Source organism: Lonchura striata, chromosome 4 (assembly GCF_046129695.1).
Source record: "Lonchura striata isolate bLonStr1 chromosome 4, bLonStr1.mat, whole genome shotgun sequence".
NCBI classification, from domain to species: domain Eukaryota; kingdom Metazoa; phylum Chordata; class Aves; order Passeriformes; family Estrildidae; genus Lonchura; species Lonchura striata.
This window is the reverse complement of record NC_134606.1, coordinates 29292096-29317560: the sequence shown is the minus strand read 5'-3', so window position 1 is coordinate 29317560 and position 25465 is coordinate 29292096. Positions and strand designations below refer to the sequence as shown.

The 25465-nt window shown below is 39.1% G+C and overlaps 2 protein-coding genes and 1 long non-coding RNA gene across 9 annotated transcripts in view; 2 read left to right on the top strand and 1 right to left on the bottom strand.

Moving 5' to 3' along the window:
- Nucleotides 1–21401, bottom strand: part of MICU3 (mitochondrial calcium uptake 3) — a 58157-nt gene extending 36756 nt beyond the window's left edge. For 4 of the 6 annotated variants that reach the window (XM_077782842.1, XM_077782841.1, XM_077782844.1 and 1 more), the window contains exons 1-2: nt 15221–15508; nt 2772–2925 (exon numbers count right to left, since the gene is read on the bottom strand). In XM_077782842.1, the coding sequence (XP_077638968.1) occupies nt 2772–2925; nt 15221–15508 (442 nt within the window). Of the gene's footprint in view, nt 1–2771; nt 2926–14671; nt 14996–15220; nt 15509–21377 lie in introns of those variants that run through there. The other 2 variants (XM_077782846.1, XM_077782845.1) reach the window with 2 other exon arrangements.
- On the top strand, nt 15637–19097 carry LOC144246122 (uncharacterized). The gene is made up of 2 exons (XR_013339806.1): nt 15637–15977; nt 18841–19097. It is a non-coding gene; the product is annotated as an uncharacterized LOC144246122 (long non-coding RNA).
- On the top strand, nt 21024–25059 carry FGF20 (fibroblast growth factor 20). 2 transcript variants are annotated; one of them, XM_021535194.3, is made up of 3 exons: nt 21024–21318; nt 23498–23601; nt 24321–25059. In XM_021535194.3, exons 1-3 carry the CDS (start codon nt 21024–21026, stop codon nt 24564–24566), a joined length of 645 nt encoding a protein of 214 aa, XP_021390869.1. In that variant the 3' UTR covers nt 24567–25059. The 2 variants fall into 2 exon arrangements, with proteins under 2 accessions (XP_021390869.1, XP_077638973.1); XM_077782847.1 differs by lacking the exon at nt 21024–21318 and adding an exon at nt 21442–21533.
- The last annotated feature ends 406 nt before the right edge of the window (nt 25060–25465 follow it).

The following is a 25465-nucleotide window of genomic DNA, read 5'->3' as shown; positions in this document are numbered from 1 at the left end:
GTTAGAAACTGACTGAAATTTTAATTTTACATCTTGGTAAAGGTTTACACCAAGATGGCTGACAAATCCCACTCTAACTGCAGTGAAGTTATAGCATCCAACATCATAACATGAGCTAACAGATTTTCATAAGCTTTTCAGTTTAATTTTTTTTTAAAAAGTCCCCTAAAACAATCTCCTTTGCCATGTAAATTGATGTATGTTTATGCCTACCATAAGCAACGAGGAGACTAAATATATCTAATTTTCCAATCAGGTAGTTTCCAGTGTCAATGTTACATACATATTTTCTTTCTAGACAAGTCAGTGAAGATTTATGTGTATATACATACACTTACAGCTCAGTATTAAGCTAAAATTACTACAGTTAACACTAAGTGGAAAAAATGTATTTCATTTTCTCTTAATTTGCTTTCTCAAAAATAAAAAAAAAAAGTATGTTCCCAAATGAAAGTCTGCACTATGAAGGCAGAAACAAGTTAATGACAGCATTTATTTTATATTTTTTCTAATAAATTAGGGTAAAAAATTACATTTTATAAAAGCAAATACACTCTTACCATATTAGTTAGTATTTAATCAAAAAAAGGAAGTGAACTCCCTCTTGACTTTTGTAGAGTTTACATGATTTCCAAAGGAAATCAATCACAATAGATGCATTCACTCCATCACAAAAGCATTCAGGTCTAGTATAATTAGCTTTTCTATAGAGTAGACAAAAAGAACTTCTATTATTATACTTCAAAGGACATTTTCCCTTTTGGACAAAACTCAGGACCTTCCTAGTTTTCATTAATAAAAACCTCAGGTATATGTTCTTTTTTTATTATGCAAAATATAGATGGTCTAGTATGTCAGCCCGAATGGATCCAATTATATACAACTTGCAAGATATTTATAAAATTACCCCCCTAAAAAAAGAAGTTTAGAATGTATTATTAGAAAAAGTCCTTCCTTAAATGTACTACTTTCAACAGAGCAAGACAGAAAATTGACTTGCCCAAGAAGACAAAGTGGTACTTTGGCAGTGCTTCAGTACAAAGGTTAAAATTACCATAGTCAGAGATGAGAAGCTGGATGTGGTAATCTTTGGTTATCTATTTCAGCTATTACTTCCTATTTATCAGCCTTCTGTCTCAATTTCCCAGACAATATGACCTGCACTAGAACAAAGTGATCCACTTCTACTTAGTTATAATCCTTCAAAATAGTTACGTCAGCCATGTAATCTCTAATACCAGGAAACCTAAAAGACACCCAGCTTAGTTTTGCTTTTGGTCTCAGAGATGAACTGGATGAACAGAAAGGATTTTGATAGAAACAAGGTTTGCTACACTGAATTCAGAAGGGTGCCTTGACTGCTCAACTCCAGATCTCTTCTCCTTTTCCATGAGATAAACAGAATGTCCTTATGAGCTTAATGATTTTGGTTTGGTTTTGTTTTTAAAATCTGAATAGTTGCTTTGTGAGAGGAGAAGCAGAAAATTCATCAGCATGGAAAAGTTTTAATAGGAAACCATAGTGAGGGCTAGCCAATAAAACTGTCATAAAACAGAGTTAAACTACAATATTTTAATGATGTCCAGTATATACAGCACAAATGCTTCATGACCCTATACAGTGAAATCCAACTCCACACTAACAGAAAAGAGAAGGATTGAAGGTCTGAGCAGAGGAAATAGATAAAAAGTGCTGATGTGTATCTGTATTAACTTGTGTCATAAGCAATCTGCTTCCTCTCTTTTAACTGCAAAGCAAAAAAAGAAAAGATTTGCTTTCTTGTAGGAGTTTCAAGGTTTTGCAAGTTTTCACCATCTAAGATCTATCTTCTGTCTTCACTGTTACAATGAGATTATATCTTTATTCAAAAGTTACAGAAGTTTTGATCACTGTTGTACCATGACTGAATTCTTTCCTCATTTCATTACTGTTAAAGAGAACAAAGGGGAAAAAAATCCAATATCTGCACAGAATTTTAAGCTTCCTCTGACTGTTTTAGCAGTGCTTTTGACTCTTCTCTATACTAGCTTTGTGGTGTAGACTGAATAAAGGAAAACTTAAGGTGTGTAATTATACATGTTGCACCTGAGCAAAGATATTCCCATTTTCCAGAAGCCCTGTGCTACTACCAATGCCCTGCAAGCCTGAGGGCCAGGAAATCAAACTAGAGCAGAAAGGGATCACCTTACTATTTAGTTACTCTTTGACACTTAAAGCAAAGATTTTACAATAAATGACCTAAAGTTGATAGTTACGTTTTCATTAATTAACACAAAGTACTAACACTGGCAATGTCTAAGTGTAGAATGTTAATCTCCTGGGGGACTAAAACTCTGACTCAAAGCATGTTATTTAGAAAGCCATGATATAGTTATATGTTTTATCTTATCTTTAGTCTTTTACAGAATGTGTATCTTGCCTGCTTACAAAGAAACTATATGAATGAGGAAGCAAGATTTGTACAGCAATACAGGCCTGCTCAGAAATAAACTGTGTCTATGCAAATGACACAAATTAACTTGCCATATGTCATGACTATTGAGCTGTTTTCAATCTTTAAGACAAGAATGTTTAACTAGCATGCAGATGTTTATAATCTAGTAACAATCAGGATACTGTTTATATGCTTTTGGACACAATTAAAATTCTGAAGATGCAGTACCTTTCTATCACAATCAGAAACAGAAGTAGGAATTAAAAGCAAACAGGGAAATAACATGCTCTATAGACATTTTCCCCAGTAGTTTTTGCATTATAAAGCTCCTGCTTACGTTTGGGTTCATCACTTGTAACAGCCTGGATGAAGTCGTGTGGAGTCATGTATAGCTGTCCTTCAAATTCTAGACTGGCAAACATGCGAAACCGTTGCTCCCGCGGAGTTGCATAAAGATGTAAATCTTCGAGGTCTGATCTGTTTTGTGTAACCTTCAAAGACAGGAGGACACAGTTTCAATCTATGAACAAGGTTCTGATTTAAAATTGCCACATTCACCATAAAGGAACTGTAACTATAAAAGTGAAATTCACAAAGTCAAATGCATCTAAGTATTTTTCTATGGTAGGAGCTGAAACAAAAACTGGGATTTCACTGCTATCATTTGCAGTCTTCTACAACTTTAGCAAAAATCTTTGTGTAATGCAATTGGTGGTACTACCCAACCTCAGGAGAAAAAAAGTTAAAGAGAATTTCGGCTCCTGAATCATAAAAGAAGTGGAACTTTAACTCAAGGAAATAATTGTAACTTCAGCAGGCAGACTTCAAACAGCTCTGCCAAAACTATTTCAGTTTTCTGATCATTCCAGAAGAGAACAGAGTAATATGTTTCTTATATTGCTTCTTAATACAGAGTGCAGCTCTTGATCGTAATAGGTCTCCATAATATACTCCAGTGTAAAGCTACAATATCTGTGGGAACTGAGGAAGACAAGAGCATAATTATAATTCCAGAATTACAAAAGTATAATATAGCATTAAGTTCAAATATCACAAAGGAGTTTCTGGTATATTTCCCATCCAGCTGATTTAAATGTAAACTTGGTAATACAAAACTGTGTATGTTCTAAGTTCTCACATCTTTCTGTGGCACTGCCAAACCTTTAACAGAAAATATGCTACTGCTATCTGAAAACTCCTTTTAGACCATAATAAGGCAAGCTCCTCTGTGGAATCATGATCTTGGAGAAAATGTAAGTATCAACATTTTTTCCAGAGATGAAGAAACTAAACGCAAACTGATTCCTAGAAGTAAAAGCAATCATACAGGTAACTTAGCTGATTAAGTTAAAATAGGAATGCAACATTTTATCAATGAAATCTTACAACTTGCTCATTCTTCCTGTCACTTAGTACAGTATTCCTAAAATTCTCCATCTAATGAAGGAACACACAACCAATATGTTTTCTTTTAACAACTAAGAAAATAGACAAATGCATTTTATTTTTCAGAGAAGCGGCTAAACCCAAACATAAGTTGTAAGATGTCCACAGGGGTTGTCCACTAAGAGATAACTGTCCTCAAATATAAACCAAAATTGGTTGAACAAAAGTCTCCTAAGAATAGATTACAGATTTCAGCAATTAGAAGCAAAGATACATTTATACTGAGTAGTCAAAGATCTGGGCTCGCTTTTCTTCAGCTTTTCAAACAACATCCTTAAAAAACAAAACATTGATAAGACTACTGCAGTCAGAATTTTATGGCCTCAGTTGTAATTAGGAGATTAAATTAGATTTATAGAAGAGAAACATCAAAAATTAATGCATCTAGAAGAGGTCAAATACTTTCTATTTGGAAAAGAAAAAGAAAAGTTTTATAGGGGAGTCTTTCTACTTAATATCTTATCTAGGACATTTTAGCCAGCCTTCCATAAGGACAAAAGACTATTGACTGTGTATTTCTCTTTCTGGACTGCCTCTAGTTCTTTTGAAGTGTATTTCCATGTGTGTATGTGTGAAAATGTTTTGTTTCATAAGACAAACCTGTCAAAGAAAGTAAGATTAAGAGAAAGGTTGAAAAAATAATTTAATTTTCAGTAGACTGCTCTACAAATATTCTGCCTGAGAAGCAGCTCTAAACCAGCACTTCATGTTTTTAATAATTTTCAAATGATTACCAAATTAAATATAGGGAGAAAAAAAAATCAAATAGCCAGACCTACAGTCATCTTAAAAGGGCAGAAAGAAGATGAATTCTTTTCTAACGTACCCATATGCAAGACAAAATACTTCTGTCCTAACTCACTGTTTGAATATTTTGGTCTTACTGATCCTTCAGCAGTTCAGTGGCATTCAAGCTATGCCTTCATGTGGAAGTACACAAGTCAGTTGTTTTGATAGAACTTGTAGTGACACAACTGATTATCCCTGTATTTAAAGTTTAATAATCTATCTTTCTTTTAAAACAAATGTTATTTTATCACTATTAGAAACATGCCTGTGAATACAGTCAGGTTGCAAACACGATAATAAAGCAATTTCTGCAAAGCAAATAAAGCAAATTTCTGCAAAGTCAATTTGCAGAAAAGAAACAGCTTTAAGGCGATATTACACACACTTATATGGATAATAAATTGTAATCAGTCATAATCAATCAGACACAATCATGGAAATCTCTAGATAATGTAACTCTCCAATATAATTTTCATTTTTATCACTGTCAGTATTTAGAGAGCATGTTGAGATTCTTTGCTCTCAAGAAATTCTCACTGTCTCAGGTACTACTGCTTAATATTTTTATTGAGATGCTTAGAAAAATATTTGCTAAATTCTCAGACACATATTTCAATATTATCTTGAGGACTCTATGCTACTACAAGTATAAAATAACATGCTGCAAACATGGAATTTCAAAGATGCTTAAAATTTATGCATGTCAGTACTCAGGTTTGCAAAGCCTTAATTTCTGCCTCATTTTTCAATCTAGTTTCCCTCTGACTATATAGCAATGCCAGTATTTCATGGTCTGGCTCAAAATCATGGTAACCTGATATGAATACAGCCTGCCCCCATAATGAGGAGTACCTCCCTAAAGGTCCAATACCTGCATGACCTCACTCTGGTGCTTTATGTTCACTTTTCCAAACATCAAACTGGATAAGGGAACTGCTCTGATTGAGAACTTTTCTTTTGGTGCTGCTATATTTAAGCCAGATAGATGCCTGGGTCTACCCCACAAAACCAATTATTTGTTGCAAAACCTAGGCCACAGGAGCTTACAGATTATGAAAAAAAAAAATACCACCTGTTCCAGCAGCAAGCTCCACCTACTTCAAGTGAGCATTATGTTATTCTAACGAGTAAAAACAACACTTTATTTTGAACTTGGTGGTTTGATCTGAAAGAATCAAAACAACTTCTTTCTGCTATTGATCCAACATGAATTTCAATAAACATAAACAAGGCTTAATATGTATTGGATCACTGATCCATACAGTAAATGCCCAACTAAAAGCAAAGTCTGGCTACAGACGACTCCAGGCACACAATCAGCAAACTGACAAATAAAACTTTCTTTGGAAATAACATTATTTTTTATCCAATTTCTTTTCAGTGCTTTATTGCTTCTATTATGCTTAATAATTTATGTGTCATAGAGAACATTTTTCTCTTGTATAAAAGCCATAATTACTGGGAAGTAACAAATATTCTAATGAAAAACCAGAGTGTTCTAAAGTATTTCCTCATTTTGCACTTCTTCAGGCATTCTTTTAAGAAATTTGTCTCAACACATAAAAATGAAGCATCTTCTGTTTTCCCCAACATTTGCAAATGATAATGCAGTGAGCCAAGTATGAAAATTTTAGTGACAATACCAATTGCTCATGATTGATTTATTTATGCCCATCTTGGGCAATCTTACTGTACCAATGGACACAACAGACACATCTCCAGTGAGGAAAGGCTCAAAAAGTTGGAATTGTTCAGCCTAAAGGATTCCAAGAAGACCTTAGAGCATCCTTCCAGGACCTACAGGGGGTCTGCAAGAGAGCTGGAGAAGGACTTTTTACATGGGCACATAGAGATGGGATAAGGGAGAATGGCTTTAAACTGTCAGAGGGTAGAATAAGCTAAGATGCTAGGAAGATATTCTTTACTGAGAAGAAAGGAACAGTGGTCAGACTATGGCACAAGTTGCCCAGAGAAGCTGTGGATGCCCTGGAAGTGTTCCAGGCCAGGTTGGATGGGGCTCTGAGTAACATAGTCTAGTGGAAGCCAGACAGTGGAAACTGTCCCTGTCCATAGCAGAGGGATTGGGTACTAGATGATCTTTAAGGTCCCTTCCAAAATATTCTATGATTCTGTGAACAAGAAACAGAAAGCAGATGTTGAATACCTCAGGGAAGGTACTGTTGGTGAAGGAGTGAACAAGATCCACCAGGTTTCCAATTTCTATTTGAAGTTTCAAGAGCTTATCCAGACTAAATCTCTCTATGATTAGCAAGTATTTTCAAAAACTTTCATGAAAGCACATTTCTCTAACAAACAAGTGAAGGTAGATTTTTTTATGCTACATGTTTACTAATCCTCTTGGCAATCATGCCTACTAATTGCTATGATCTTCTATCACATTACAATTCTCTGTCTTTTAAAAAACAGACACGCCCAATTCCATCACACAGAAAGTCACAAATCTCCTAATAGCAGTTTTACCTTAATTTTAGGCATAGCTGCTTATCTCTGGTTTACATGCACATGTACACTGACCTGCTTTGTCATTTGAAATAAAAAGGGGGAAAAGTCCACAGCTAAAACCAAGAATCTAGCTGATAGACAAACTTTCCATTCTTTCAACTTCACAACTCAAGAAGGAAACAAAAAGAGGCAAGACTGAAGTTTATCAGAATTCACAAATTATATACTATCTTTTCCCTATTCTCAAAAAATTTTAAGTGTTAAGAGTTGCAATCAAACAACTTATGGTTATCATCCTTCTGTCCTTCCTTCCTCAATGCTCCACATTTCATCCCATCCTCCTGTGCCATACTCTTGCAGATGGACTGCAGAGAGAACATAGCACTTTTTTTGGGTGTTTAAATCAGCTGAAGAGAAAAAATTATCTTGGTCTATATTCCTGCTGATCCATAACATAGAATTGTGTACACACACCCCTAATTCTCCCATGGAGGATATTTCAAAGCCCGTTCTAAAATTGATTAAATAGATTCAACAAGTATATACAAAACACACTTAGGCAAAGGAAACAGAGGGAAACATTTTTTATTGAAACAAGATAAGTAAAAATTAAATTGAAGACCAAATAGTAATTTGGCAGGATACTTCTCTGAAGGGAGACTATCATGCTTTGATTCAGCGTGCTGCCAATATATGCTATAAAAATATTACAAATAGCCCAAAATATTTGACGGAAAGGCCTCAAAAGTTTCAAATATATTATACAAATGAAAATATAATGATAATGCTCTCTCAGTAACATGTTTAAATGACTTAATTATTAAAAACTCTTTTCTGCGAGTATTGTATTTGAAGAGGACCACCTAATATTCTACTTGTAATAATACCACCACGTGTGTCACAAAGCAGTAGTACTTTAGATGAAGATTTTTGATGTTTTAAAGTCAATCAACTTTGAAAGCATTTCTTACAGAACCTCTTCAGAGTGACACTCCACAGTATCTCCTCCCTCTATTCACAGCAAAAACTTGTGTGAAGAAAATCTAGACTTTTTATCAAGCAAATTCAGCATTCAAAACCCACCCTCCATTTTGGGTTCATCTTTCATGTGCTGTGTCTATCAATAGAGACAAGTCAAAATGCCCTGAAAATCTGGTGTTCTCACCAAAGGTCTCCATGTACTCCTTGAAGTTTCTTGAAGCAAGGGCTAATCTCTATTTCTGGTCCCATGTCCCATGTTAATCTTACTGGCTGTCTTATCTCAGAAACATTTCCTTTCAGAATTTGGTATAACATGAATTAACCTGTATGGCCTTCCAGTGAAACCCATGCAATAACTTTAAATTGTGATAACACAACACAAGGCCTAACACAAGGCACAAGGCCACAGTAACATTGAAATAGCTAAAATTTTGCAGTAGTTATGACAATATCAAAAAATGGCAATGATATGACTCAAATTCACTGGGAGTAAAATGCAGACCATAAAGCAGTACCTCATTACTCTTTTTATTAAAAACACAAAAGAAATGCTCTTTGTCAAGTGTGAGTCTTGTGTAACATTAGGCCAGTAAGAAATAAGTTTTATTTTGAGACAAAATACCTAGTTTTCTCATAGAGATCAGCTTAAATGCCAGATACAGGATTTTTGGAAATTAAAAATTTTATGCCTACAAGCTCTGGACAAGTAATCTACAAGAATCCATTGTCGAAACCCAGACTAATACTCCAATTACCAGATTCTGAGAATATCCACAAAAAATGAACAATGTTTTACAGAACAAATAGTTTAAAATATACATTCTGTATGCGCATGTGAGGCAAAAAGCTCCAACAGTATCACATAAAATCTTACCACTTTATTCCAAGTCAAATCAGTGTTCTCTTGCTTTTTCCAACTGAGATAAAGGAGTGTCTATTTTAGCTAAAGAAGCCAATGTTTACTACTAAAGATACATTTCGCTTGCAGTCAAAAATATGTTTGCAACAGTAGTTTAATTTATTTCAAGTGAGTAGCTTTCTTTGAATTTTTGTTCACAAAGCAATCTGTCTTCCATCAATGAGAATCTTTGCAAATTATTAAAATAAAAAGGTTTTCAAAGCAACGCTGTTCCTAACTTCCTTCGTTTATATTTGACTTCAGGCTTATTTAATATGCTCCCATGTAGATAAAAGTAGCACAATTCTGTTTTCATGCTGGGTGGCCAAAAGGTTAACCGTCAGGTTTCCAGTGTGGGAAAATCCCAAAGTAGACAAAATTGTTTTGATGCTTACTGAAGTTGTATTTCTAGCAGACTACTTAGATGTAGTACAGCCAACAATTCTGTTAGTTGATCCTGTTTCACTCAGGTAAGGACATTATTATATTGAAGCATTTACAAGCATAGGAAGCTGGAATGTGCTTAAAATGCTGTAAAAAGGGCCACGTTCAGATATAACTCTATCACAGGAAATCTTTGGGACTGATGTATCTGTCCTGCTTGCATTAGTTTCACAGGGGACCCACTTCACCTACAGCACATCTTCAAAAACCTTACTCATTATGTATATCCAGCACCATATGTTCCTATGTTTCACTGCAGGCCACACCAAAACACATTAGTAGCTGGATCTGTCCATCCCAAACATGCACCACCCTTTTTTAATATCACGAGGAACACATAAATAATGACAAAAGGTAAACCTTCCTTGTCCTTCAGCATGGCTCTCACTACAGCTGGCAAGCAGTATCCTTCTCAGGATTATGCTGATAAGGAACTTCAGATGTGATCAGCCAAAGAACAAACCGTCTACATACATTTGGCAATTGTCCTATGGCATGAAATGCACAATACTTATGAAGTAGCATTTGCTGCAAGTGGCTTTTGGAAAAGTGATGCTTACTCATCTTTTGGAACAGCATCCTCTTTGAGCAGGCAGGAGAGCCTCCTCCCTTGGGGAGCTTCCCTTACTTTCTGGAGGTAAAGTCTTGTTCTTCATTTCACAGAGATGGAAATACATGACATAATGCATTTAGAAATGTGCTGCTACAAAAACGTTTGACCTTTGATTATTTTCACAAAGTGGCAGTTTGACAGTACTGCTGAGATACTAGGGAGAAACCCTTTGGAAACACTCAAGGTATATAGTTTCTTCTCCTGGAAATTAATATGCCTTCAAGAAATGTGAAGTACACAGTCTGTGTCTGTCTCTCCCTGTACCTCTTTAGATTCCTAAATAATCTCTGAAGGAAGTGATTCACAGATAATATCCCCAAAAACTAAATAGAAGCCTGGAGTTCACTACTCTTACATAATGACAACATGATTACACAGGAGGTCTCTTATGAGAACAAAGATACATCATTGGTATTTCCAAGACCACTGTAGTAAGTTTTGTTAATGACACTGAACTTACAGAAATAAGGAACTAGAAGACAAATATTAACTCCTCTGAGGAACTCTGTCACTATGTCAAAATAACAGCTCTTTCAAACAGATTCTTGCTCGACATAACCAGCTCCTAAACTTTAAAGGAGCTGTCTGCTAGCAGAGCTCTCCCAGCCTTCACCAAAACCTTCAGACACAAAACTAGGAGCTCTGAGGACAGAATTTTACTTTGGTTCAGAAATGTTCTGTGGCAACACTCCTGGAATTAAAACTGCCAGTTTATTATAGTGTCCAAGATTTCACTCCAAGTAATCATATATAAAGCCCTCGGGTCCAGAGTTACTCTCAGAAAGCATCTGGGAAAAGGCAATCCTATGGGGGGGCTTAGCTTCATGCTGCTTCTGCAACTAATCTTAATTTCCACCAGAATGTCACACAGAGCAACACCAGAACACCTCAAGTGTTATGCTTGGTCAAGAAAGCATACTTCTGCACTCATCCTATGATCTTTGTCTGATCAAATAGTCTACCCCACCACAAACCCCATGCTGGTGACACATTTAGAGCTTACCTGACTTTTAGCAAACAGCATTTTCTTACTTATCTGTGCATAAACGCACAAATCTGTTGCTCATCAGGTTTCATACTTCAACAATTTCATAGAACATGGAGACAGATATGTAGACCATTTTGACACTTTTGACATTGTTTCTCTACAGGTCTCAAGTACATTTTTTTTCCAGTTAGTCTCAAATTATATGCCTCATTTCTGAATTGGTTAAAAAGGTGTCCCATCAACATCTGTGAATCATCACTATTAGTCCTGGAATCTAAAACCCCTTTTAAAATTTCCTGGCTCATAAATCCTAGAAGACAGTAGTAGGACAAAGCAACCAACTATTAAAATATATAACTTCATACACTTGAATATTCTGTCATTACTGCCAAGCATTATTTCAACTCAGTGACAGAATCTGAAGAAAAGTTAGCTGTAGAGATAGTAATTGGAACTAGCACAACTCTCAGAATACTTTCACAGACCATATGAACATTATGTGGAAGCAGGTGGCCTGCCAGAAAAGAAAGTTGTTCTTTGAGAGTCAAAATGTAGATTAGGTTAATGTAGGGGTTTAGTGCATCACAATAGGTTAACCCCTGTTGTTTAGTGTTTGGGAGTATCAGAAAACTATTCTGCTGTCCACTGGAGCTGCCTGGATGACACACTTAGCCACTTAGTAAGTGAAGGCCACTTCACTTATTACACTTCAACAAAAATTCTTCTGAAGAAGTAAAAAAGACATATGGGAATTCAGTACCAGTCATTGTACTGATTTTGCTAGGATAGCTATATAATAATTGGTTCCTTTACAGCAGTTGATATGGTGCTATGTTTTGGATTTGTGACCAAAAGTGTTGATAACACAGACATGTTTCATCTGTTGCTGAGCAGTGCTGGCACAGTGTCATGGCTCATCCTGCTTCTCACCTTGTCCCACCACTGAGTTGTCTGGAGGTGCACAAGAAGTTGGGAGGGCCCAACTTACGAAACTTACGAAAGGGAGATTCCATAGCATACCATAATTGTGCTTGCTAATAAAAACTTTGGGGAAGACAGAGGAAATGGACACACACATTCAGTGCATGTTTTCCCAGGTCTCTGTTACATCTAATGGAGCCCTGCTTGCCTGACGATGGCTGAACCTGCCTGCCCACAGGAAGCAGTGAATCAATTCCTTGTTTTGCTTTATTTGCATGGCTTATTCTCCTTTAGTAAGTAAGGAAGTAAAGGCTTGTGTGGCCTTTATTCTGCTTGTTAACCTGTCTCTATCTCAACCCACAAGTTTTCTCACTTTTACACTTCCAAGTCTCTTTCCCATCCCACTGCTAGAAGATGAGGAAGTGGCTGTCTGCTACTGCGTGATTAAGGTTAACCACAGTGCTAGAGGTGAGACAGTGCTAACTACCCTGGGTATCTGAATACTTCACACTGTGATACTGTCTTCAGTTTATAACTACGTGTTAACCTTTAAAAATGAAATTATCCATTGTCAATTAATGTTTCAGAATGGATTTAAAAAAAATTATCAGAAAATCTATGGGAGGAGATAGAGTTCCCCCTAGAACATTTAAAAAAAATTTAAGACTCTCTGTCAAGCCTATGTTTATACAAATCCATATATTACAGCTGTCTTAAAGGAAAGAAATTCAGGTTTTGCAGGGGCTGGTCCCTTTACTGTCAGTACTGGGGTCTTTTTTAGTGGTTATTCTGTCCCCTAGGGGCGATGCAAGAAACATTCAGTATAATTGCTTCTACCAGCTGCTATAGATCTCTATACCAAGACACTGACAGCAGAGACTCCACTTCCTGTTTCCAGTCATCTAAGTAAATAGCATTTGGGAAAAGCATGCTGCTAGAGTAATGATTAAGGAAGAAATATGCAAATGAAAATATTAAGATAAAGTAGAAGAGTGTGGCTTGGATGGAGGGAGGAAAAAGAAAAGCTGATGCATGATTTGCTTTGGTGGAATGAAAGGCAGTGTAAGATTGGAAATGAAATGGGGAACTGGGGAAATTTTAAGAAACTAGAAAACTACGGAAAGCAGTGCCAGACTTTATGCATCAGAAATAAAGAAACAACTAAAAGTAGCTGGAGAGGAGTCCAAGATACTTGAGCCTCATGATTTTTTGTTGGTCAGTACCTGATAAACTGTAAAAATATCCTAGCAAAACATGCATCACAGTTCCATCAAACTCATCTATACAGAAGCTGCAGGTTACCATTCTCCAATGATTACTCTAAACACACTCTGCAGTAGATCCAAGAGCTCCAATCCTAGACTAAATCCTAGTAAGACTGACACCTTTATTACTCTTCATGACAGAATTTTCTACTTTTAAAGTTGTCAGACTTTTAAAACTCTTACACACTATTAAAGTTGAAAGCTCAGCACTCAAAATTAGGAATTTAAAAAGTTACTGCCCCTCAGGAAACACTAATTCAGCCATCTACCAAAGGATGTTACAATACAATACCATTGAATACCATTCAACACAATTTGAACACAATATTTGCATCCATTTTTCCATCTCTGGAGATGTTTTAGAAATATGTAGTGAAAGAGTTGGTGCTCATCACAGGTCTAGAGGGCAATTATAAATGGAAAACAGATAGAGCTCATGGTCAAACTACTCGTGGTAGTTCCCTGTCTAGATTCACTTTCAAACTATGGTCTTTCCCCACAACCCATTCCGCGGAACAAGAGTCAGTAATAAAAAAAGCACAGGAACCCACTACCTCAGCCCAAAAATTCCACAGCTATTTGATCCTCATTTTTAGGGGGCTTTAAATGAAAGGATATTTTTTCAGGAATCCTGAGTACATAGGCATGCAATTGCAAATCAATTAGATCAATTATTCAAAAATAAAAATCTGCAACATAAAAGTAAAATTCTCAGATGTCAGTGTGGATTTAGGCCACAAAATCTGAGTGGACATATTTCAAGTTAATCTTTCAAATTTTCTTCTGTGCAAATAAAAAAACAAATTAATTAGAGCCCTTTTCCATACCAGAGCAAGGTGCTTCAAGACAGTGTTTGTCTTTAAAAAATAGGTATACATAGGTATTACATTTTCTACTTTTTTTAGTTTTACATTAATTAAAATATAAACTTAGTTCTTAATTTTCAGCTTTAATGCTTTTATAGTGATGTGTGTGAAAATTCATAATCATACATCCAAGTAAATCACTGACTTTCAAAGGTATAGCAGCAAATACTTCCCTTTAAAGACAACTAACTATTAAGACTGGCTAAATAAAACACTATGAAAAACTGAAACAGTTTGCCTTCGGTCCTCTGTGCCATAGTAACACATTCCAGACACAAGATCATGAATAATCAAAAATATCAGATTCAACTTCCCTTCACCGCCACCACAGAATCTGCCTTTTAGATAACAGTGCAGGGCAAAAGGGCAAACAACACTCATACCTAGGTACAAGGCCTCCACTGCAAAAATGTAGATCCTGTTCTCAAAGACAGCATAAAATAAACTCAGTATAGAGAAAACAGGCCATTTGCACCACTGACTTCCAGTATCAGCAGATGCCACTGTGCCAAATCACAGCTCTTGAAATTTTCAAATGAAAAAAACCCCAACCCTATGATTACCATATATTACATAGGCTGCGGCGCAGGAGTTCGTCCTTATCTCAGGAAACTTCATTTTCCTGGTGAATGCCAGCTGTTTCTTGTTACACCTGGTTACTCAACCGGTGTTTTCGCTGAATTAGTCGAACTGAACCGTTATTTGTCACAATGCTGTCACTTCTTACGAAGTTCAGTGTAAACCTTTGACTCTACAAGAAATTTTATATTAGAAAGGTAACCGTCCTGAGTACAAATCGAAACTCAGGGTTTGCGCTGCCAGGAGCTGCTCCATTCGCAAACCAGCGTTTTCTATTAAAGAAAGATCAGCTAGGAGAGCACCCGAGGCGAAACGCAAGGCTCAGGCTGCGGGGCGCAGCCAGGGCGCGCCAGTGCCCGCTGGCAGTGCGGTGACAGCCCGTCCGTCCCACGGCTGACGGCTCCCGCCGCGGCCCTGCCTCGCCTCCCGGCCCGGGGCTGCTCCACGCGGGGTCACCTCTGCGCCCCAGCGCGGGGAGCGCCCTCCGCAGAGCCGCCCCCGGCAGCGCCGGCTGCCTGCGCGCACACACCTACCGTCACCGCCTCCTTGGCAGCGGCCGCCACGGGGATGGGCAGCAGCGCCCGGGCCCCGCCCGGCCCGGCGGCTGCCGGCTCCCGGGAGGGCTCCCGCCGCCGCTCCGACAGCCGGTACCCCGCGAACCCAGCCAGAGCCGCCCCCGCCGCCGCCCAGCCCAGCTCCCGGCGCCACCGCCGCGGCCCGGCCGGCCCGGCCCCGCCGCCCCACAGCCGCCGGGCGGGCGGAGCGCCGGGCGCGGGCCCCAGGCGGCGGCGCCAGCGCAGCAGGGAGCGCAGGGCGGCCATAGCCCCGCTCCGCCCCAGCGCCCGGCGCACCGAGCCCCCGGTGCCGGCAGAAGCCTCGCGAGAAGCGGCGAAGGGGGTGGGGAACCGAGCGGGCCCCGCCCCGCTCCCGGGACAGGCGGCGGCGGGCTGCGGGGCGCGCCGTGCCGGCGGCGGGGCGCGGACCGGTTAGCGGAGATGCGAGGTGGCCAGAGCAAACACGGGGATCCGGCACGGAGCTGGATCCGCGCACTGCGAGCCAGTGCCGGGCACGGTGATGCTCACGGTGGGAGCCGCGGGGAGCGGGGCAGAGCCGTGCGGGCGCCTCGCTCCGTTCTGCGCGCACAGTGCGTGCCGCGTGTGCTCAGCATCGTGCCCGGAGCTTCGCCGCGCTACTCCGTGGCCTGGATCTCGGGGCAGCGTGCCGCACGATGCCGCGATGTGTCCTTGCCATATCAACCGCCTCTCCTCTGATAAATAGTCTTGGAGACAGGTAGCTTTCTTAGCATAACTAAGAACTAGTTAAAGACCAGTTGTGAAAGTTGAGCATGGTCTTTTTTCCCTGCTTGATATTGATGGGCAATAAATCTTGTCAAGCATTTCATGTTAGGGTATTCTTCCATGGTACAACCTGTATCATAACCTACATTAATTTGAAACTTTATGAACTGCAGGCAAACATTTCAAGACAGCACACCTTATGGCTTTTTTTTTTTTTTTTTTTTTTTTTTTTTTGCAGTGGTACAGTCTCAGTATTTTTCTTCTTTACACAGGTACATTTTCCCCAAGCCACTAATCCTTTCCCCTTCCACCCCAAATCTCTAATGACTTTTTATATTATTATGAATGAGGTTTCAGAAAATACACAAATGATAACTTGATACCTTTTAAGACACTCATGCATTTTCAGTTACATTCAGTGGTTATGATATGTGCCCAGGAATAAGTGTGGCGATGTTTATCAACTGACAGTCTGTCAGATCATGCAACTGCAAGCATGGCCAAGGTTGAATTACTCAGATCTATGGCTAGAAAGGCAGGTATCTGGGCTGAATGATAGATTTACTGCATTTCTTTAAAAATTTTAGAATATTGTAAGCCAATTCATTAATCAAATAATTCCCATTCATTATTCCCAATTGTCAAAACCTATATTTTTTAATAATCTATTGCTTTATTTTATAAATATGACTCCTTGACTCCTTGGGAAAATTCTTGTCTTCAAGTCTGAGTTACATCTCTGTACTAAATGACTAAAGGCCAATATGAAGACCAGCATTTAGGAGTCAAGGCAATAATAATTTCTGATGCTTAGCATGACTGAAACATGAGTACTTTTCTTGCAAGTACATGACTAAGCATCCAGTCTGGAAAATTTTGTAGAATGTGGCTCTTGGATCTTATCAGTTCTTGCTTCCTCATTAGGAGACATCATTCACCAATACAATTACCTTTTTCCAATAGTCTACCTTTTTGGTTTGACTGGAAGAGAAACCATTTTTGGTCAGTGTGGTGTCCCAAAGTAAACCTGTCAAGAGCTCATCAGTCACCTGAACTGTAGTCATGAACCATGAGTTATCTCCCTGTTAACACTGTTTCCCTGAAATTAGTTCGCCACATTTTACTGACTTTTCAATAACACCTTTAGGCTAAAATTTCTTTCACTTCAAAAATCCAATTCACATCTGCAACTACTTACACCCAGGCAATTTTAGGCAGAACTTCCCTGGTGAAGTGTTTGCTTAGGAACAAGAGCAAAATTTATTTGTGTAGCAAACATCCACTGTCTGAACATCTTGTATGCAGAGATTCAGAAAGCATGTCATTTAAATAAATTAAGGTTGTTTTAATACAATGATTCACTTACAGAACTAATAAAAAAGCTGTCAGATGAGGCATTTGAATATTGATATATGGAAACAGTCTGTTCTCATTGGATGTAGCCATGTAAATGTGTGCTCATTGCAATAGTTTCTCTGTTCCGTTCTGCATATATAGGGGTTTTTCATGTGTGTCCACAAAAGCATGGACAGTAAAATCATAAATCCTAAAAAGCTCTATGATTTTTTTGTCTTCAGTTAAAGAAAAAAAACAAAGCATGAAGGTGTAAGAACTCCCTTCCCATAGGAAAAAAAAAAAAAATCATAGTTGCTTTTTCCTCATCTGAGCTTTTTAAATAGTTAAATATAAATATGCATGTATATATACTTGTATACATACCTCCTACTGTATCTGTTCAGAAGAGAAAGCTTTTGATGTTTTTAAAATCTGCACGTATCGCATTTTAAAGTTTTTACATCATCAGATTATGGCCTGATTTGTACATGGAACCTTGGAAAGGTTCTGTTCTTTTCTTCCTAGTGAATTCTGCACAAGAATACAACTTTTTCACTCAGACTTGCAGTGCTTAGAAAGGTACTCATTGTAACTTGTGCATGTTCTGCTCACCTTCCTGAAAGCAGATAACCATATTTTTGTGTCCAAATCTGAGAAGAATCTGAAACTGGCCATGATACATAGGTATCTCAAGCTGGACTTACCGCTTTGTGTACTACTCCATGGTTTTTGTTCCACCAAATGTTTACTTTATTATGTATTCATGAGCCCTCCCTTTCCAATATTTTATTATATAATTAAAAATTTATGGCTGGCATAGGACTGTTGTGAGGGAGTTATAAAATTAACAACAGTGTAATAAATTGTAGGACCTAAAGTTTTATAGCTAACAGGAGTTTTATAGATATGTAGATTTATCTGTCTCTCCATATATGTGTAGACCATCTATGAAAAATTTCAGTCCATTACATTCTTCACTCCTTTGGTAGCCACTAGGTTTTGCTTATGACACCATGCTATTCTTAGAAAATATACAGAAATTGTATTATCTATAGAAGTCCTAACTACTTGCTATGGAAATAAAAACTTGACCACATATATATTTGTTCAATGACACTGAGAGTGCCGTCTCTAGGAAGTATACGTAGAGTCGATTAGATTGTACTGTATACTTTAAGTTGAATTATGTACTCTTGTAAAAAACTCTTCAAAATTATTTAACTTCCCATGGTATAGTTTCAGAAGGTGCAAAAAAAAAAAATCTTTAGTGTTATCTTTTCCTGTCACATGGCTAGTGCAAACACACACAAAAAAAATCTTATCTTTTTGTTTCTCTTCTGGTACTTTATAAAACAGCATAACCGGTTTAGTTCCCAGACATTAAAGACTCCACTCAGAAAAGATTGGTGTTATGTATTCCGCTCTACTTTAAATGTTTCCATGATATAACAGGAAAGATTTAGCCATAAGGGTCTTTCAGTGTGTAATTGCTGAAGACTTTTTTTTTTTTTTTTGTTCAGAATAACCCCAACCCTTCCCTACTGGAGACAGTGATGTTATTTGAAGCGTAGACCCCACTACTGTTTGTAGGACTCAAGAGTACTGCTTGGACCCAGGAACGGTATCTGTATGGGAGCATCTTTAGGCTTAGAACCATGTACCTCCTCCATTTAACTGCACCATCCTGGTGCATGTCCTGCAACTTAACAGCTGTGATGAGCAGTTTGATCTTGACCTGCCAGTCATGTCAATAAAAATACTTGATGTTTGTTTCAAACGTTTTTGGTGTATTTGAGTAATCAGTGAACAGGCTATTTGAGAAATAGGTGCCATATAGATTATTCAACTTTGATCTATTTCTTTGATTTAGCACTACAATTAAGTAGATTTGCTTCAAAGAGAAAGCTCATTGGTTGATGTTTTACACTGATGTGATAATGTTTACACAGATGTGCTTTGAAATCTCAATTATGGTGGATTTTTGGGTCCTACCACATGACAGACTCCTGTTATCTGAAATGTAAAATAATATAACATCTATCTGTAACTGCCTTCAGAACAGGTCTGCCTGTGCTCTCCTCTGAGGTGATTTATCTGATCATTGTATTTAGCATTAATTTTTTCAGTTTTAAATCCCTCCACAGTAAATCACTTGCTTTAAAGCAGCCTTTTTATAATTCAGGTGCACACAGGGGCAGTACTTAGGACTGCAGTGATGAAAAGGTGTCACATTACCTGCTTTAAAGCACCTGCCAATTAATTAGCCCTATACTCTCCATAGCAAATAAAGGTAAGCAGTCAAATCCATTTGATCTCTCAGATTTAGACTGTGACTGAAAAGACCATGAAGCAAGACGGGAGAACTAATCTCTCATGATTCTCTGCAACTTTTTTGTTTAAATGAAACTTAAACCACCAAGTGATTCTCTTGAACTTTTGAAAGAATTAACTATGAAAGATCTTTACATTTTATACTCTAATACCATGTTTTAGCATTGGCAAAGAACTGCATATCTTAGATGCTGAGATAGGTCATGTCATTTAAGCCCTAAAATTCATTAGACTTTACAGAAAAGGCTGGAAAGATGGCAAAAGTCAAACTCTTAGATTTAATGTAGTGTTGTTTTACCATCGGTGAATATGTTTTCCACCAAAATATTTTTTCCTGTGTGAACCATTCTACTCCGGGGATGAAAAAAGTGTATATGCTCATCTGGAACAGGACAACGAAGTCCCAAACATTAAAAACATTGCAGAACTACAACAGGGATCTTTCAGTAGATAATAGTGCTAATTTATGATGCTCACAGACCTTGGCTACAGGCCCAATGAAAAACCCCAAAGAAGATGGATTAGATGAGCCACCTCTCAATCTTTCTTTCTTCTTCTCTGCAAGTTTTGAAAATATTTATCCCAAACGATGGAGCTGCCCATTTATGTTTTGAAGACCTCCTGTCAATACCCAAATACTAGACCAGTTTAGTGTCACATTAATGATAAATGCGAGGGAGAATTTGCAGAGGGGAAAGCACCTCCCTGACTATGCCAATTTCTTTAGAAATTCCCCTCCTTGTAGTTGAAGCGATAAAAGGGAAGCGTAATGCATGTACATTTTATTAGCGTTTTAGAAACAGGGAGTAAAACTGTCAGATCTCCGGGTTTTTTTCTTTCATGTGTGTCTGGGCAGGTCTAACCCTCAGGTAACGCCCTTTCTCCTTCTTCCCTTCTGCCTCTCCTTGCACCTGTCCACGTAATGCTCCGGCAGGTCCCGCCCGTCCCCCGCCGCCGCTCCGCTCCGCTCCGCGCAGGGGCCGCGCCCGCGCCCCCGCCGCGCGTGTGCGCGCCCGGCTGCGCGCGGGGGGCGCGCCCGGCGCCCCCTCCCCGCCGTCCCCGCAGATCAGAGGAAGGTGCGAGCGGAGGGGGAGCCGGTTTACAATTTCAAACGCGGCCTCCCCAGCGGCTTCATTAGCATGTGTCAGGGGACCGCCGTATATATAAAGACACGCGCGGGGCTGACGAGCAGCACCCCGCCGCCTGGCTCACACCGGCTCGGATCAGCACGGCTCGCCTCCGTTCCGCTCCGCTCGGCCCTGCCGGCTCCCCATGCTTGGGGCTCCGCCGCGCACCCCCACATGCCCACCGGGAGAGGCCGGCAGCCGCTCTCCGCCGCCGCCGCGCCCTAGTCCGCTCGCCCCGCGCCCGCATGGCTCCGCTGGCCGAGGTGGGCGGCTTCCTGGGCGGCCTGGACGGCCTGGGCCAGCCGGTGGGTGCCCACTTCTTGCTGCCGCCCGCCGGGGAGCGCCCGGCGCTGCTCGGGGACCGCCGCGCCCCGGCCGAGCGCGGGGACCGGCGCGCCCCGGCTGCGGCAGCGGCGGCGGACCTGGCGCACTTGCAGGGCATCCTGCGGCGGCGGCAGCTGTACTGTCGCACCGGCTTCCACCTGCAGATCCTGCCCGACGGCAGCGTGCGAGGCACCCGCCAGGACCACAGCCTCTTCGGTAGGCGGCTGCGGCACGGCCCCGCGTGTGCGCGCGTGTGTGTAAGCCTCTGTGCGTACCTGGGAGGGATCAGTCGTGCTCTTGAGAGGGAGATGTGATGCTGGTGATGCCGAGGCAGGTGGACGAGTGCTCGGAACAGAAAGGCTTCACCCTCCGGCGTTCGGCCGTGGGATCTGCACCAGGGCAGGGTAGTGAGGGAGGGCTGTTCATCTCAGGTGAGTCAGAAGACAGGCATTGCTCAGCCTATGCTGGGGGTCTGTAAGCACAGGCGCACGCCGGTAGGTTTTCTGGGAATGGTCAGGAGTCAGACTGATCCTTTTTGTATTCCCTGTTGGCATCGGAGCTTCTTGGGCCTCTGTAAAACACTATAGGTCACAGACTTGGGCATGCTATCTCTGGGTGCATTAGACTGCTTTGCTTCACAGAAGGACATAACGCTGAAGCAGATGAGCCTAAAATGCTTATTTGATTAAGTGTTTAAAATGCTTCCCAGCCAGCTTTCTCTGGCAGTAAACCCAAAGGAGGTGAAGGCAACCTGTGATATGAGAGTAAATCCTAAGTAGTAGTTGTAGAGGCTGGACATCTGAACAAACCTGCTGTTGTCAACAACATGTGAGTTTTGGTGTGTATTGGATTAGCAGTAGTAAAAAGGTGATTAAAGAGCTTCCTATCATCCTCCACATAGTCAAAACAATCTGCTGGAATGGCTCTTAATTGCTTTTATAACACATGGATGGCTTAAGAAGTAGAAGACCAGTAGTCAGACAGTTCTTTTCAGATGGAAGATTTCCTACAGCATGTAAACATGAAATAAATTTTTTGCTTTAAAGAGAAAAATCAAGTTAGCCATAGATCTAACGTTTACTCAGCTTTTTAGAATTGTACTACCTTTAGTCTACCACTGCTCTTGGAAGATTTGTCTGATGTGGTTTCTTTGTGGGTTGTATCACCTGCTTATTATGCTTTTGGAAAAGAGTGGCTTTGAAAATGATATCAGAAAGACAAAATGCCTCCAAACCTTTTATGGGACTCTGTACTTTATGAACTGGAAAACTAGGATGATTTATGTGTGATACAGTTTTTAATGCTTACTCTTTGTAAAGGATTTATTTTCTTTGCTGTTTGTTAATGCAACTAAGAAACCTGCCAAAGCTCAATTAAAATGGAAAACATTTTAAATTATTGGATAGTCCAGATAGTTAATCTGAGATTGAAAATTTTCCTGAAATCATAAATAGTAAACAGACAAAAAGTCATAATCAGCTGCACTATTTAAAACAGCTTACCTTAGATTCAGGGATTTTTTAAACATTTTGTGGTTTTGCTGCTGAGCAGCAGTATCTTAGACATTATTTTGGCACTTCTTTTTGAGGCTTTGTTTACATTGTTAACAACTTCCAAAAAGTCAGTTCACACGTTCCCTTTCTTTCATGTTTTGTATGTGCTGTAATCTGTGCATATCAATTGGTTAAATATGTTGGTTTACCTTTGCCAAATTCAGGCTTCAAATAATACCTCATGTCTGAAATACTTTATTAATATATATTACATTTTTGGGCAAATGTAATATAAATAATGTTATAATCCAAACAGTAGCAAAAAAGCAGCATATTTTATGTACTTTAAAAGCCTGCACTAAAGACAGCAAGTTGTGTCAAGAGGTGTGGGCCCATATGCTAGATAAGATGTCTGGCAAATACCTTTTCTGTGGGTAGATTCTGTTGTATAAAATTCCCATCTGTACTTTGATTTCCATTCAAATGACCTAATAATGGATGTGTTTTTTTAAGATAACTCTGTAGATGTAGTAAAGTATATTTTCAGGTAATTCAAACCAATCTTCCAATATTTAAGTAGGCAGTTTAGCAAACAGTGTACAATCATTAAAGACTCCAACAGCATGGTAGTAATGGCTTTATTCTCAGTGCTCAATAAAATCCTTTCATATTCAACATTTTGAAAAGGTTTCTTAAATGGTGTAGGATTCATGTTCCTAGATGAGGCTTCTCAGACTGCTTTCCTGTAAATATTGTGTATATTTTCACATAGTATTTCAAACTTCAGAGAAACTAGGCCACATTTACTATAATACATGCATTTTCTACTTGTTTTCAACTGAGTTTTTGGATGCTATGTGTTTTCTGGTTAAAAAATTAATTAAAGCAATTTTTTTCCCCAGGTATCCTTGAATTCATCAGTGTGGCAGTGGGACTGGTCAGTATTAGAGGTGTGGACAGTGGCCTTTATCTTGGAATGAATGAGAAGGGAGAACTCTATGGCTCTGTAAGTACCACTTTCATATCAGCTCATGCATCTTTAGGCTTTTGGTTTGCTTCTGAACACAATGCAACCCCCTCAAGAAGTTCATCTAGGCTTTCAAAATTATAACATCTTTTCCCGTTGAAATGTGTAATGTGTTTTTGAAGTATACAGTGTACCCTTAGATACTTCAACAAAATAGAATTAATTTTTACAAAGTTATGAGGGCAATACAAGTCCTACTCTTCTTTCACATTTTAAAACATTCTCAGATAAAATATTCTGTTTCTCCACTTCCTTTGGTTGTGGTCATTCTAGTTTAAAATGTGAGAAGTGATGCATACCACAAAGAAATATGTAAATACTTCCTGCTCTGTTGTGTTACATCCGAGTCCCTCTACCAAATCTCATTTCTAGAACAGTAGATAGCCCAAGACAGAACTCTACATAATACAATTCCTGTAAGTCAGATGAATTTTAAATAAATCATAAATAAGTAATATTTTCTTGCAACAAATGTTAACTAGTGCATTTTTTAAATCTGAAATTGTAGGTGTACAGGTCCAATTTTCCAAACTCATTGTCAGGTCTACATAGTCTGCTTGGGTTTGGTTTGTTGACATTTAAATGAACAATAAGGCTACACAAAGCCTAAAGCATTTTGTTTATTTTTATAATGTCTTTTTTCATGTCTTCAAATATCTAGTGGCAGCTTAATTTATTTTTCTTTTGTCTTTCTCTAGGAGAAACTAACTTCTGAGTGCATCTTCAGGGAACAATTTGAGGAAAACTGGTACAACACTTACTCATCCAATGTCTACAAACATGGGGATTCAGGGCGGAGGTACTTTGTAGCACTTAATAAAGACGGTACTCCCAGAGATGGGGCAAGGTCCAAAAGACATCAGAAATTCACACATTTCTTGCCCCGGCCTGTGGATCCTGAGAGAGTTCCAGAACTGTACAAAGACGTGTTAGGATACAGCTGAGGAAAGAGGCAGCTTTGGCAAATAGGCAAACTGGAGCTGTTGGCCATGCTTTCATGGCGATGCCAGCATGAGGAACCTGCAGTGGTCTAGGATGCTGGATGTGAAGAACCCACTTGGTGAAAGCCAAGCCTCTGTTTTCTAACCACTGGATTTAGGAGACAAAGCCTTGAAGATAAGGGTGGACCAGCCTCCTCAAGACTTTCTGAATGGTTTGGTAGCCAGTCACCAGGGGGAAGTGGAACTTCTTAAAACATAGCCAGCTCCTGGCAATTCTGTCTGGATTACCTGTGGCCTGTAGATTAGCAAGGAAATATCTATGTTACATGGATGAGACAATGCTGGAAGAAATAGAAAGAAACGGACTATAAATTTATAATAAATCCTGAGAACTGTGTGTGAAGTTTTACAGTCTCCACTTTAGTGATGGACATTAGATGTCAATACATAGTAGTCAAAACTGGAACTTTTCTTCAGGATGGACCTATTTATATATCTCCAGATAGCATATATTTATTTTATATATTTATTTATTAAAGAGTTTATTTTTTACTGGGATATGAAGAGAATACAAGTTCCTAACCCCAATGAGAAATCATTTACAGTACCAATATTTACTCTGAGTAAGTGTCATGATACAGAAATGACATTACCTTGCAATGCATCCAAAACCTGAACATTCATGTTTCATTGTTTATCAGTTACAGATAAGTTTATATTTTTGTGCATACCATTGCCTTGTAACTGTCCTTATTTGGAAAAGAATGTTTATTTTTTTTTTTTTTTTACTTATGAGAGTGCCTTACAGATTGTATTAAATTGAAATGCACATTTAAAAAGGGAATTAAAAGTTACTTCATTTTCTTTGGTTTAGTGTTATTTTTAAACTGTGAGTCTCTTAG